A 15,267-nucleotide genomic window follows, 5' to 3' on the forward strand; every position below is an offset into this window, starting at 1 on the left:
AGCATCAAGCTGCTCATTCGTGGTTTATGCCTGTAATCCTAGTTACTCAGGAGGCAGAGATAATGAGGATTGTGATTGAAGCCAAGTCAGGCAAATAGTTTAGGAGAATCTATCTCAAAAGAGACCCCTTCACAAAAAAAAGGGCTGGTGGAGTTGCTAAAAGTGTAGGCTCTGAGTTCAAACCCCAGCACCACAAAAAATAAAACAAAAACAAAGATGAAGATAAATATTGACATGGGGTGAAAGATAGAAAAAAGATTTTCTAAGAAAATGGACCACAAACCACACAGGGATTAAGTAGACTTCAAAGCTAAATTAGATAGAGAAGACAAAGAAGGTCAGTACATACTACTAAAGGAACAATAAGTTAAGAGGAAATAATATACAGACAATGTTGGCCAGAGCACCCAAGACAACAGCCAAGAGCCCCTACTACAGCTGGATTGCAGCAGATCCTGATGCAATGGTAGTGGGAGACTTTAGTATCCAACTCTCACCAATAGACAGGTCATCTAGACAACAATTCAACCAAGAACTTCAGAATTAAATGACACTATAAACCAACTGGATTTACTCACATACACAGAATATTTCATCCAGCAGCAACACAATAGACATTATTCTCTGCAGCCCATGGAACTTTCTCCTAAAGAGATCATTTTTTAGGACACAAAGCAAATCTTAACAAATATAAAAAGATGGAAATAACTACCTATAGCATGTCTGATTTTAATACAATAAAACTATATTTCTACAAAAGAAACTGCAGAAAATATACAGATATATGCAGACTGAAAATCATACGGCTACATTATGAGGGGGTCATCAAAGCAATGATAAAGGAAATCAAAATGTTGCTGGAAGCTAATAAAAATAAAGACAAATCCTCCCAAACCTATGGTATCTAGTAAGATAGTGCTAAGGGAAAGTTTATACTATGAGTGATGTCATTCAAAACACAGATCTCAAATAAATGACCTAATGCTACATCTCAAGAAATACAAAAAACAAGCTAAAGCCCAAACCAGGAAAAAGAGAGAAATAATAAAAACTAAGACCAAAATTAAAGAAATACAGACCAAGAAAACTATAAAGAATAAACAAAATAGAAAGCTTTGTGTTAAAGGAGATAAATGTGAATAATAAACTCTTGGCCAATCTGACTAAAAAGAAGCTGGAAACTATCCAAGTTAACTAAAATAATGAGAAATGAAAAAGTGGATATCACAACAAATACCAATGAAATCTCAAGGACCTTTAGAGTATACTTGGAAAACCTATTCTCAAATAAATTGGAATATCTAGAAGAAATAAATTTCTAGATGCATTTAAATAACCAAAATTGAAACAAAGGATATAAATCACACAAATAGATCTGTAACAAGTAATGAAATTGAAGTAGAAAGAAAATGTATTCCAAAAAATTTAAGCCCATGAGAGGCTTTCACTGTTGAATTCTACCAGCCTCTTAGAGAAGTAATACCATTACTCCTCAAACTTCATCATGAAACAGAAAGGAACACTACCATGCTCATTCTCTCAAGCCAGTATTGCATTTATCCCCAAACCAGAAAAGCACACAACAACAAAAAAAGGGAATTACAGGACGATTTCTTCAATTAACATAGATGTAAAAATTCTCAATAAACTACCAGAAAACCAAATTTAGCAACACATCAAAAAGATCATACACCATGATCACTTCAGCTTCATTGCAGGGTGCAGGGATGCAGGGATAGGTCAACATATGCAAATCAGCAAGTGTGATAGAGCATATCAACAGAAGCAAGGTTGATACTCACATGATCAGCTTTTTTTTCAGTACTGGGGCTTGAGCTCAGGTCCTATACCTTGAGCCGCTCCACCAGTCCTTTTATGTGTTATGCATTTTTGAGATAGGGTCTCAAGAACTTATTTACCCAGGCTGGCTTTGAACCACAAACTTCCTGATCTCTGCCTCCTGAGTAGCTAGGATTGCAGGCATGAGCCACCAGCATCTGGCAATCATCTTGATAGATGCAGCAAATGCCTTTGACAAATTTCAACATCCTTTCTTGATAAAATCTCTGATGAAATTAGGAAAAGAAGTAATTTTCCTCAACATAATAATAGGACAGACTCATTGCCACCATACTAAATGGGGAAAACTGAGACCATTTCCTCTAAAGTCAGGATTGAGACAATGGTGTCCCATGCTCGTCACTCTTATTAAATATAATTTTGGAATTTCTGGCCAGATTAATAAAACTGGAAGAAGAAATGAAAGAATTCAAATAAGGAAGTTTGCAGTAAAATTACCCCTATTTAGAGGTGATATGATCTTATACCTAAAACACCCAAAAATTCTACCTTAAAACTCTTAGATAATATAGTCATCTTCAAAATGGCAGCAGGATACAATATCAATATACAAAATTCTGTAGCTTTCCAATATAACAACAGTGACCAGATTGTGAAGGAATTTTGGAAAAAATCCTACTTCCAATAGCCTCAAAAATACCTAGGAATAAATTTAACAAAGGAAGTGAAAGAGCTCTACAATGAAAACTATAAATCACTGAAGAAAGAAATTGAAGAACAGATCAGAAGATTGAAAGATTATGGATCAGCATAATATGGTATACCATCAAAATTCATCTATATGTTCAATGCAATCCACAAACTGCTAAAAAATTACTGAGACCCCATCTCAACAAATAAGGCAGGTATTGTAGCACATGCTGTTATCCCAGGTACTCGAAAGGTGGAGATTGGGAGGCTCTTAGTTCAAGGGCAGCCTAGGAAAAAGTGCGACCCTATCAATCAACGACCTAGACATGGTGGTGTGAGACTGTAATCTCTGCTATTCTGGAGGCATAGGTAGGAGGATTGTGGTCTGATTCTATCTCTGGGTAAAAGTTTATGAACACATCTGAAAAATCACTAAAGCAAAAAAAGGGAGTGATGTGGGGTGAAGACATGGTTCAAATAATAGAGCATCTTCTTATCAAGTTTGAGGCCCTTAGTTCAAATCCCTGTACTGCCAAATAAATAAACAAACAAATAAATTCAGTCTACAGTACTGTGGAACAGATTATTTTCAGAGTCCAAAAGTGATACTCTATAATTACCAAATCATTTTTGCAAATGTAACTTGAGGTTTCATTTTCTTATTTGCATAGAGAAGACAGGATGTGATGATAATCTTTTACCTCAGCATTTTGCAGGGAAGATTGAATCCATAAAACTGACTGAAAAACTACACTGTAGTGTAAAACAGAAAACACATCAAGCTGGCTTGATTGCTGAAGCTGGTTCTAGTTGTGCAGCCAGGCAAGAAAGAGAACAGCTCAAGTCTCCTTCGTGGTGAGAGAGGGGCACTCGAACTCTAGTGAACATCAGAACACCTGGAGGGCTGGCGAAATCGCTCAATGGGTGTCACTCTACTTTTTCATTCAGTAGTGCAGTGGGTTGAACTGTTTCCTCTTGAAAAGAAGTGCCCAAGCCCTCACTTCTGTGCGTGTGACCTGATTAGCAAAATGATATTTGTACATGCAATTAAATTAATGACTTTGAGATCATTGTGGATTATACTGGGCCCTAAATTCCCAGAATCAGTGGAGCCAAGGATAATGTATCTAACCTCTCAAATGATGAATTAAAAAAATCTTTTACGGCTTAAGTTGTTTATGTTAGATATTTTCTCTTAGTAAAATCAAATCTCATTAATACAAGTGGTTACAGTATACTTTGAAATTTCTAAGTTAAATGTCCTTCAATTTCTCTATTCATGAGTTTCATTTGGCCTAATGTTAATGAACACCGTGGGTTCTTACTGGTGAGTGCAAAACTAGTAAGTACAACAAGGAGACAGAAGAGTAGAGTGAGATTTATTATTTACACAAGTAAAGAGGACACTGGGCATGAGTCCCAAAGTAGTGTCTCTCTCTTTCTCCTAACAAAGAGAATAAGGGCTTCTTATTGGGTAAACTCATGCGTATTCAAATTGGAAGATTCTTCCTCACAGGTAGAGGAGGGCACATTGTTGAACAAACTCAGTTGGAAGTCATATATCTTCATACCTCATATGTTCAAAGATGGTGCACAGGAGTGCCTGATGGGCAGAAAATTTAGTATTATAATAAACAAGGCTATTCTAGATCACTGAAAAAAGTCAGTCTGAGGGATTCAGATTTTGGTTGGGTTCTGTGTACTCCTTTGGATTTTCTTACATAAAACACAGCACAATTTCATGGAATGTTAAGAATCATTTAAAGAGACAACTGCTTTTCTCACCCCAAAAGAATGGATGATTACCTCAAAAAGTCCTGAATGCCAGCTAGCAATGTGCCTTTCTCTCCTTCCTTTTCTAAGGCTAAAATGATTTTTATTTTAATTGTTAGTTTAAATGCCACATCACTGTTCAATTGGTCACATGTCAGCCCTGTCAGAATAAACAGTTCAGTTTTTTATTGTGCAGAGTTCCTCATCTTTTATCCTAGTACTTTAGATTAATTAAGTAAATGTTTGTTATTTGAAGTATACTAAAAAGTATTTTTCAAACACCTTTATAATTTGTATACATTTTAAAGAAGTTTATCTCCTTGCCTAGTAGTAGTTTGGCTTTTACAATTAAAGCAATACAAAACAAAACAATATCAAAGACAACTTAGAAGAGAAATGAACATTTAAAATAAAAAGAATAAACATTTCTTTGGTTGGGAGAAAACTGTCTTGCAGTGGTGAAAATATAAACGGGAATGAGAGAAATATGTCTTCACTTGAAAAATCTCTGAGTGATTATTCTGATAAAACTATCATAAAATAAAGCTCTGAGTGGTTTGTGCTTTGAGTGTCAAATATATGAAACACCTCCAAGATAAATATTATGGAGAATTTTAGAGGTTATTTTATTTAAAAATTTTTGTTAAGGAATTGCTATGTCTAGGTAGTTGTTGCAAGTGCTTGAAATTCAAATTGAGTATAGCAAAATCACTGCCTACATTGGAAGTTATTTGGCAAAGAGATCATTAACTAAAAGACAAATATCCACATGAGCAAGTAAGTTATCAATGAGGCATGGCTATTCTAATTAGGAAGATGTGCAGAATATACATTATAGATTAAATACAGGGTGGTTATAAATTGGAAAATATAGAAAATGCTTTCCTTTACTTTAACAGATTAATGTGTTTGCTTGCTTCTTCTGGAATATGATGGGGAAATTTGAGATAAAATTCATGAAAGACAACTCAGTACAAAAGGATGTGCAGGGATGAATGGCAATGCAGCATTAAGGCACTGCACTTAGTCCTACTGAGCATGGCATTTTGCTAATGAGGAATAACACACTGAACAACCCATGCAATGTCATTGCATATAAAGTGATAGCAAGAAATCGTTACGATAAACTTTGTCATGTTTCCAAAGTTGTTGATTAAGTTGTATATGTAATACATACTATGTAACATAATATGAGTATTTTGAACCATTTTTATTTTATTTTCTCACTCCAAATTAATCAATGTAAAACCTAATAGTAATGGCTTCTATAAAAATCCCAGTTTTCAATATTTATAATCTTTACTCTGGCTGATAAAAAGATGAGGTTTTTTTTCCCTATAGCTTGAATTTGTAATGGTTTCTAAGCAGAGCTTTCTCTGAGTTTTCTCCATCCCATGCCAGCACACTTGTCCCAGTTCTAGCTAGATTCCCTATCATTATGAATACATCAAGGAAAGGTGAGCTCTCTATATAGAAACCACATGTAAAGTGATTAGAGTCACTTTATTTCTCATTTCCTCCATTTTCCCCTTCTTCATTCTTCTATTTTCCTTCCTTTTACATTCTAGTGACTTATAGTATTACTTTTCCACTGTTTATCAAAAATAATCATTTCAAAGACACTGGTTTTGTGCTTCCATTCTCTAGGAAAAGAGAGAATCAAAGTCCTTCAAAAGAAAATACCATGTGTAGGAATTCTGACAAGAGAAGTAGCTGTCAGAATGTCTCTGAAATGTCAAGATTCATTCTACTGCTAAAATTTTCTGCTGTTGTGGAAATCAGATATGTTTTTTCCACTTCAGTATGTGTCAGGGAAAGTGAAGCACTCTCAACACATTTTCTGACAAAATTGTCACTGGAATGTTCAGGTAAGGATAACATCCCTCAGTTAAAATCTTTGATTCTATCTGATGGTATTGATTTGAAACTCAGGGAGAGTGGAGTCAACTGAGAACATTAAAACTTTCAAGAAAGGGAGAAAATCCCATGGATTAAAATATTTTTGAGTAGAAGTGAGTTAAATGAAATGCTGGAAAAATTACTGGAAGAATTGCTTTTCTGGTGACAGTGCATGGTTCTCCAATATTTCTTTTTTGGAACTGAATAAAGGGAATTACATATAGAGAGGGGAGAAACGTGGAGATGTGACTTTTCATTTCCCTTTCTGTAAAAACAACATTATTTTGCTGAGTGTTTTCTATTATCCTTTTAAGTCAGTCTTTAGTGTTTGTTTATAAATTATAATAATATGGACCGGGATTTTTAAAATTCTCAGTAGGTATACAGACAAATTATTATGTGAGTCTTTTACCTTTATAAGGTAAAACTTCTTAAAATGTAATTTATATTATATTTCAGTCTAGGAGCAAAGCATTCAAAAAATCCATTTACTATATTTCAGATACCTTAAATATTTTAATTGATCTTTTATACTAGCTTTCCTTGTCTATAATTGTTTCCCTTAAAATAACATCCATATGTTCCTTTCTTTGTTCAACAAATCTTTATTTAACTACTACTATATGTAAGATAATTACACTTGGTACTGAAATTTCATAGGTAGGTAAATCAGAAGCTTAAACTTCAGGTGCAGAAATATCTGCAAATAATTGAAATTTCAATGCAGAAGCATAAGTAGTTAGGCCATAATAAAGTGCTTAGGGAATTCACAGGAGTGATGGAGTTAGCATAGCTGAAGCATAGGATGTTTCAGGGAAGGATTTCTAAGAAATCCATTCTATTATATTTGGTGTTCCAGTATGCATTTGGTCAGATGGACAAAACAGAGAACGGAATTTCATTATTGCACAGAAGTAGAACTTACCTTGGATGATCAGCACTGCTGGACGGCAGGATATTGGGCATTGTGGGAGGAGCTATGAATAGGATCAACCAGCCTGTACTCAGCTGAGTAGACAGAGACATAAAGAGAAGATGTAAGACTGAACATATAAAGTGATAAAAATTATCCAATGAGTCCTGCTTAGGCCCAGATTATGTTTTTCTCCCTGACACAGACCCCAGAAGCTCATCCCTCTTTCATTTTATTTGAAATTTTTTTTCTTATGCAACCCCTGAGAATCACTGCTACCCAGACACAACTCTAGTGAACTTTTCTAATTATACTTTTTATCTGTATTCAAAGATGATTGTTTGAGGTGTCTTTGTTTAAGTTTTTAAACTGATAATTGGTACAGGTAAACTAGCAGGGATAAGAATACTGCAGAAATAATACAGTATAAGGCTTTTCTTTATCTAATATTTGTAGGCAATGCAGTACATATATATTCCTTCTCCAAGAGGTCATAGTGGTAGTGTAGGTGAATAGCCAGACATGAACAGGAAAGTGGTCAGACCCACAAACTACCCCCAGAGTGGGATACTTTTAATGTATCAATAGTCTAGAACTTATGATTAATGAGCTTCTTCATTTCTAGGCCAACAGTTTATAAAAGCTACTGGTGGCCTCTGTATGAGATTCTACCAGTATCATCCAATCAAGAAGGGCAAAAATTATCCACCCCGAGTTTGCCTGTCCTCATTATTTGCTGCTGGCCAGGCATCTGCCTTCTTACCATATGAATTGTACATATTCTCTTACCCATGTACACGGAGTTCATTGTGGACCTAAAAGTTCACACCAGCACATTTCCATCCCTGTTTCTCATCCCTACTTAAGGTGGTGGTGTGGCTTAAGTGGTAGAGCACTTTCTTAGCATGTGTAAGGGCCTGAGTTCAAACCCCAGTACTGGCCAAAAAATAAAATGAAAACAAATGAACATATTTAAATGCAGTGGGATTCTCTTATAGACTCCTGCAGTCTCTGATCAGAAAATTCCCAGATTCTTTGTGTCCACATGGGAGCATCCAGGCAGGACATGTGGATGTATAAAAGAAACAATGGAGTTTCATTGTAGGAGAGAGAGAAGGGAATTAAGTATATGACCTTTGCCAGATATAATGGGGCAGGGAGATTTTATTTTAGGACAGTTTTAATTTTATCCTTAACTTGGAAGTGAGAAGACCTGCTTCATTCCCCATACCCAATGGCCTTCAGGCAAGGGGAAGATCTGGGTGGATTCATGCCTACAACAATGCACAGGTGCCCTAAGTCCATTTTGGAGGAAATGTCCACTCTCTTTAATCTAACAAAAGGTCTGCAATTGGCATGGAGCTCTCTGTGCTCAGATGTTATGGGTAAGAGAGGGGTGACTGAGGAACTCTAAATCTGGTTCTACAGTTTTTAAAAGTCCTGAACTTTCTCTAATGTCTAGTGCATCTCACTCTCACACCAGTCCTCTGTGCTCTACAGAGGCATGCCCTCACCATTCCATGACCTTCTTTTTTCTACTGCATTCCTCTTTGCCTTCTAATTTCTTTTACCCACTGAAGGGACAGTCTTTTAATTGCAGGGACTGTGAACAGCTGATTCAAGGCCATCACACCAAAAGAACATTGTCCAGGTAACATAAGAACCATCTTGGACCTCTTGCTTTTGCATATATTCCTGTGGTATACATAGCAGGACTCAAAGACTTGTGATGTCTGGCTAAATCCTATTTAACAGTCAGCAAAAGATGGAAAGACTATTACCAGTCCATGCATCATCCAAATGACTTTTATCCTGACATTCCCAAAAGATACTCAATTCCCAGTTCCCCTGGCAGCTTGGTGGCCACTTGATGTACTTCTTCTCATTGGCTAGAGGCTTTCTGGATGCCTTGCATTATCTTAGTGGATCTTTTTGTTGTCTTAAATGCTGGTATGGGGCTATAGTAGATGTGAGGTCGTCACAAGGTTGTCCACAGGCCCAAGGGCAAAAGGTTAGAAAGATTTAGAGACAATGGCATTGATGATATTGAGCAAATGGAAGAGCACTTGGTCTCTGGGCATCAAGACCTCTGCACTTTTTGTTATGTATGTACAAATATATGTCTAAGACCTACCAGTAGAAGTTAGTACTTTTAATGGGCCCACATCGTATGGAAGAGATGACTGAGAGTGTACTAAAATACAAGCAGATTTCTGATAAGTAGAAATGGACATATACGAAAGGCACCATGGGGTCAAAAGAATAACTCTGGATTTATTGTCACCATAGCTATGAATTCTGTTCTTACATCTGTCATCACGCTATACATAGAATGTTCTTTGCTACAAAAAAGATGGTTCAAGATTAGCAACAACACACAAAACAGGAAATCTTTGTGATTTGTGGTTAAAAGTCAACAGGAGCTTAAATCTCTCAGCATCAGCTTTTCAGTCTGTCCTCTTCCTGAAAGATCTTCTTTTACTCTGATCTGCCATTTTAATTTATTTTTTTGGATCATCGTAGGAGAACTTCTTTGTAATGATAATACCTTACAGTCTTCTACTCTCCAAAGCAAACTGTTTCCTGTCCACCATGAACACAATAGTATTGCTGAAGTCTACTGAAAATAACAGATCATGGAAAACTCCATTTTAAATTTTATTGAGGATTTTTTGTTAATGAGTAAGAAAATCTACTTATGCAAGGTTTTTACTACCAACTAAATGTGATGTGTTGTATGGGATGTACATACTATAGTGAGGTTTTTCCTTGAAGTATTATGGAGGAAGTTTTTCATCCCTGTATCTTATTATGTTTCTCTTCTTTCCAGAAATGACAAGTATCTACTTGCATAACGGTGAAATTCCATGGCAAAAGGAAGAGAACAATGCAATTCTGAACTTCTGAGAGTAAATATGAATATGGCAAGCACTTATTCTCACAGAATAATAAGCTTTGAAAACAACCTTATATGTCCAAAAACTAATGAATTTGGAATTTCACTTTATAACTTCCATGTTTCAATATATTCAGGAAATGCAGCTCATCTTTCCCCCATGGAATTCAAGAAAGGACTTTTTCATTTCAAATTTTTTTAGCATAAAGTAATTCTATAAATGGGTTCCACTGTGATATTTACAGCATGCATACAGTGTGCTTTGATCAAATTCATCCCATCTTTTGTACTCTTCCTTTACTACCCTTCCTGGCATCCTCCTTACTTTTTAAACAGTTTTATGGTTGGTTTCATTTTTCTATTTTCATACATTGGTCTATAATATGCTTCTACAACATTCACCTCATGTCATCCTCTCCTTTTCCCTCCTCTCACTGCCTGGCCAGGCATGGGATCCTGGCCAGGAATGCACTCCACCTGCTGAAGTCATTCACCATCCATCCCTGTGAGCAGGTGGTTTTTCCAGACATCCTTCACCTCTACCTGGGACAGGAAGTACAACTTGCTGCCGTGAAAAGATGAGGTTATTGAAGTTTGAACTTGTGACCAGAAGATTTGAAGGTGTGTCTGGAAGTGTGTGCAGAGATTCTAGCTATCTGTACCACCAGAAAAAAGTGTGTAACATGCATAGTTTCACGAATAAAAAAGTTTCTTACAGCAAAGCAGCCAGAAAATCAATGAGTATTTTATAGAATAATGTGTGTATGAATGTATATTTTTAGAGGTAATATCTACACCATGTGGGTTTTTGGTGTAACTTTCATTCTGTCCTTTCCAAATCTATGGGAAATCTAGTTTTATAGTCTATTCCTTCTTATCTCAGCTTAAAAAATCAAAGGTGAATGTTTTCATACTTAACTGATAACAACATAAATGGAAGAGAGGTATTTGGTAATATACATCAGAGTTCTTTAAATGTGTCTGCTCTTTGACTTCATAATTTCATGTTCAAAAAGTTTGTCCTAAGAATATATTCAAAAGTGCATATCAAATTGCATATTAAATTAGCAATGAATAAATAAATAAATAAATAAGTAAACCCTAAGAAGTTTAAGTGTCTAAGAGTAGGGGATTGCCTAAGTAAATTATGGTATATCAGTGTAGGTTGGAATTATATGTAATTTAAAAGTTCTTTTGTAGATGATTATTTTTTAAATGAAGAAATGCTTATTATTTATTAGAAAATAACAATAAATACACTGTGCAAACCAACCTTGGTGGCACATGCCTATAATCCTAGTAATTAGAGATGGAGGCTGAAGGATCCAGGCCATTCCATATTACGCAGTGATTTCAAGACCATCTGAAGCTACTTAGCAAGAACTTGTCCCATAAAACAAGTACTGGGGATTTAGCTTGGTGTTAGAGTGCTTGCCTTATAATGTCCAAGGCACTGGTTTGATGTCTAGCACCATACAGAAAAGTAAAACCTGCCATGCAACCCACCTTGATATCAAATTTGATAGTAAATAAAATGTACAGATAAAAAACTGGAAGAGTATATATCAAAATCTTTATAGTGGAAATATGAAAGCTTTGAAGTAATAAATCACAAAATATTTTTAAAAACCTAATGAGAAATTTTCTTTGTGAAGGCTATTTGATTAAAGAGCTAAAGAATTTAGTGATAACATTTTTTTATATATTTATACTTACAAGTTTTCACATATTCATCTTTTCTCAAGATGCATGCTTTTATCTTTTCAGGAACTGACTTTGAACATTGATATAGAATGACATTTTGCAAAGAGTAACAAGTGGTCAGTTCAAATGGAGAAATACATCGTTCATGACAATTTTTCCTTTCTGGTTGACATCAGCTTTCATTACACAGTTTCCTCTTTTCACTTTGGTCAAGAAGAGGGACAGAAATTTTGAGTTGGGGTATCTTTCAGAGGCAATTCACTTCTGTCTTCTGTCTTACGGTCTCTAAGGGATCCAGAACTGGAAAAGCCAGTGTATCCCTCATCTGTGGATAAGTTCCTCCCCCTGCATCGTTGCATGGCTCAGATACAGGTAACACCTGCATTTATTCCCTCGGATCTTTGTACCATGTTATCGTACTTAATGCAGAGATGTGGCAGTTCATAAGATCGTTCATGAGGAAGGCACTGAGGAGAAGCATTCTTATTGACTGTATTAAGATTGCATTAATTCTGAATTGCGTGAAAATTATAGTTCAGCATCCATGAAAAGGTCTTTTCTTTTTCTTAACATGCTATGATTTTTGCTTTGTGTTATCAGAAGAAAAAGAAATAGTATTTGTGGGAGTTAATTACTTTTTAGTTGGGTCAAATGTTTTACATACTTTCTTATCCACTTGAAAGACTGTATAATAGGGAAGAATACTTTTTCTTAGGAAATTAGTGAAAATGAACAATTGTTTTAAACATTTGAAAGATAATAAAGTAGAAAAGAATACAATTACATGTGCAATTTTCCCAGATTTTCTGTTTCTATCATTTTTTTCATACTGTTTAACGTAAGAAGCAAGGTAAATTTTCATATACATGAAATCACTTGGGTTTAAAATATAGGCATTTGGGCTCCAACTGAGAAGAGTTTTATTTATCATATCTTGTATTGGGAACTGGAATCTTAAATGTTAACCAATTTCAAAATTAACCTCCAAATATGCAAGTGGTGTTGGGAATACACTTTGGGAAACACTAGTAGAGTTATGTGTAATTGAAAGAATGCAACAACCTTCATACATATGTGTAAATATATCTCAGAACATGTATACATTTTTAAAGAGCAAAGATATATCCAATCAGAAAGTTTTGAATTTTTGTTGTTTGAATTGATAGTTTAAAAAAGTTTTGCAGTGATTTGAGATGATACCGATTTTGCCTAACATTATATATATTTTTTTGTTTTTATATATAAGTATATATTGAACACTTTGATTAAAATTGGCTATGTAAGTAGGCCAATAATCTCCTGGTTGTTTAAAAGAGTGTTTTCATATTTTCTAATAATGATGGCAGTGATCACTAGAAGTACAAATGACTTGAACAGAAATGTTGAAAACTTTCCATTTATTACATAAATCAGGCACAATCTACATGTTTAGGAACTTGAAGGCGTTCATGGACACCTAACCACCAGCACACGCACACACACACACACAAACACATACACACACCATCTTTCAAATCTTGTTAAGTTGTTATAGGTGGACAGTTTAGTTTTTTGTTTGCACCAAAATCATTTCAAGGCAAGATTTCAATGCAAAACATGCTTCTCTTCTTACTCTAAAGATGAGCAATCAGGAGGTGACATATTCAACCCTGAAAGTTCTTCAGTCTTCTCAAGAGTCACAGAATAGATAAGAACTGATGCTACTCAAAATCCTAGAAAATCTGAAGGAAAAGGTAAAGGTTTTAAGGATGTAAAGTCACCTGTTTCTTATGCATTGCAAAACTTTCAAATATGACAAAAATGTATTATATGCACTTCTGGTTGTCAGCTGTTAATATAAAAAAACTAGAGTAGAATTCTCTCTACTCTAGTGAGTATTAGAAGGCTTTATGTTTTTGAGAATGGCAAAATGGATTAATAAATTCTTTTACATTTGAGAAACATTAAGGAGATTTTATTGAAATCTTGTCAAGAAAGATTTGTGAGGCCTTTAAAAGTATACAACAAAATAGAGTCTGAAGAAGCACTGAATTTTCTAGAGAAGTAAATCTTAGAAAAATGAAGAGTATGTGTTAAAAACAAGGCTCTTATTTAAATGAAAGATATGTTAGGGATCTCAAATATTTACCAAACACTAATGGCAGTGAAGCAGCAAAAAGGTTCAAATCACAATGGGAATTCTTGGTGAAGGACTTGTGTCTTTTTAGTGCTGCCTTTTTAAGGTATTGATCATGGTGGATATGGATATAACTTCTCTTTTTCCTTTTTTAAAAATTTACTTACTGAGGTTTGAACTGAGGACTTTGTACTTGTTAGACCAGTGCTCTACCCCTTGACCAATGTCTCATCTCTTTTTTTAAGAAACGATTTTTCTTTGTAAGCAAAAACTAAAACGCAATAGTCAAAAATGGGAAATTCTAAATTTTCTATTTCTTTATTACTTTTCAGTCTTCAAATATTGTTGCAATTAAACCCTAAATTGAAAATTTCTGCTTCATACGTAAAGATAAAGATAAGACTTTCAGATTTCAAAACCTCAATAGTACAAGGATAAATGGTACTGTCCAAAGAAAAACAGAATTAATGAAAAAGAAATGAAAGTTGGTTTCTAGAAACTCTTGTAAGGATGGATTCCCATGACATATGCACCTTCAAAATATCCACTACTGGCTATCATTTTCTCAAGAATATTGACTTATCTTTTCTTTGTTTACATTATTGGTTTTGTGTTCATGGAGGTATACACATGCCAGCTTGGATCCTCCAACATGTGTCAGGCCAATTGCCTTCCATACTTTACTAAAAGATGTAGTTTTGAAATCCTATAAAATTGGGTGAGCTGGCACACCCTTTAACCTCACACACTTGTGAGAATAAGAGTGGAAGATAAAGAATTTGAGGTTGGCTTGGGTCACGTAGTGAGACCTTGTTTAATTAAAGAAGAAAAACGGAAAAGAAAGTTTGAAATCCCAGAATTGTTCCTATATGTAGGATTATGCAGTGAGCAAGTGTTAACCAGAAGTCTAAAATCTTTAAACTGTATATCCTAGATTACAAATATGAATCCATTTTTGACACTCAAGTTTTTAGAGATAATGCCCCCTTCTTTCAAATGATACTCTAGTTGAGGTTAGTAATGGGCAGGTTCTTTTCCTGATGAATATTTTCTTCCTTTTGTATTTAAGAATTTTCAGTGCCTTGGCAACTCATTGCAGTGACTCTTGGGATCCTGTGTTTAATTCTGTTCACAATAATAGCAGTGATGATGATAAAAAGTGAGTAATTGAAATACATCGCTCTTGTCTGAGTAATAGCATTAGACACTAATTGTGCATATATTCACAAGCTCCATCCATTCTCCTGTCTGTAATCAGGGGATGTCAGAAGTGGTTCTGGAGTTTGTTGGAGGCTTTTATTTTCCTGGACCTATGACAATATCATTTTCTTTTACTTATCTTTTCCATTGATTCTGAGGCTGCAATGACCTGTCTTGCTTGGCCTTAAACAGTCATATTCTTTCTGACAACAGAGGATTTATTAATATTTTGCCATCTGAGATAAGGTCATTGTGATTTTGAGGAAAACATTCCTT

General features: G+C 35.0%; 1 protein-coding gene across 1 annotated transcript; it reads left to right on the forward strand.

The window, feature by feature from the left end:
* Positions 1-13,294: 13,294 nt before the first annotated feature.
* LOC109675277 (killer cell lectin-like receptor 7) lies at positions 13,295-14,958 on the forward strand. Its single transcript, XM_020152028.2, is given in 3 exon segments — positions 13,295-13,342; positions 13,345-13,408; positions 14,861-14,958. Coding segments are annotated over 3 exon segments (210 nt in total).
* The last annotated feature ends 309 nt before the right edge of the window (positions 14,959-15,267 follow it).

Source organism: Castor canadensis, chromosome 6 (assembly GCF_047511655.1).
Source record: "Castor canadensis chromosome 6, mCasCan1.hap1v2, whole genome shotgun sequence".
Lineage (NCBI taxonomy): Eukaryota > Metazoa > Chordata > Mammalia > Rodentia > Castoridae > Castor > Castor canadensis.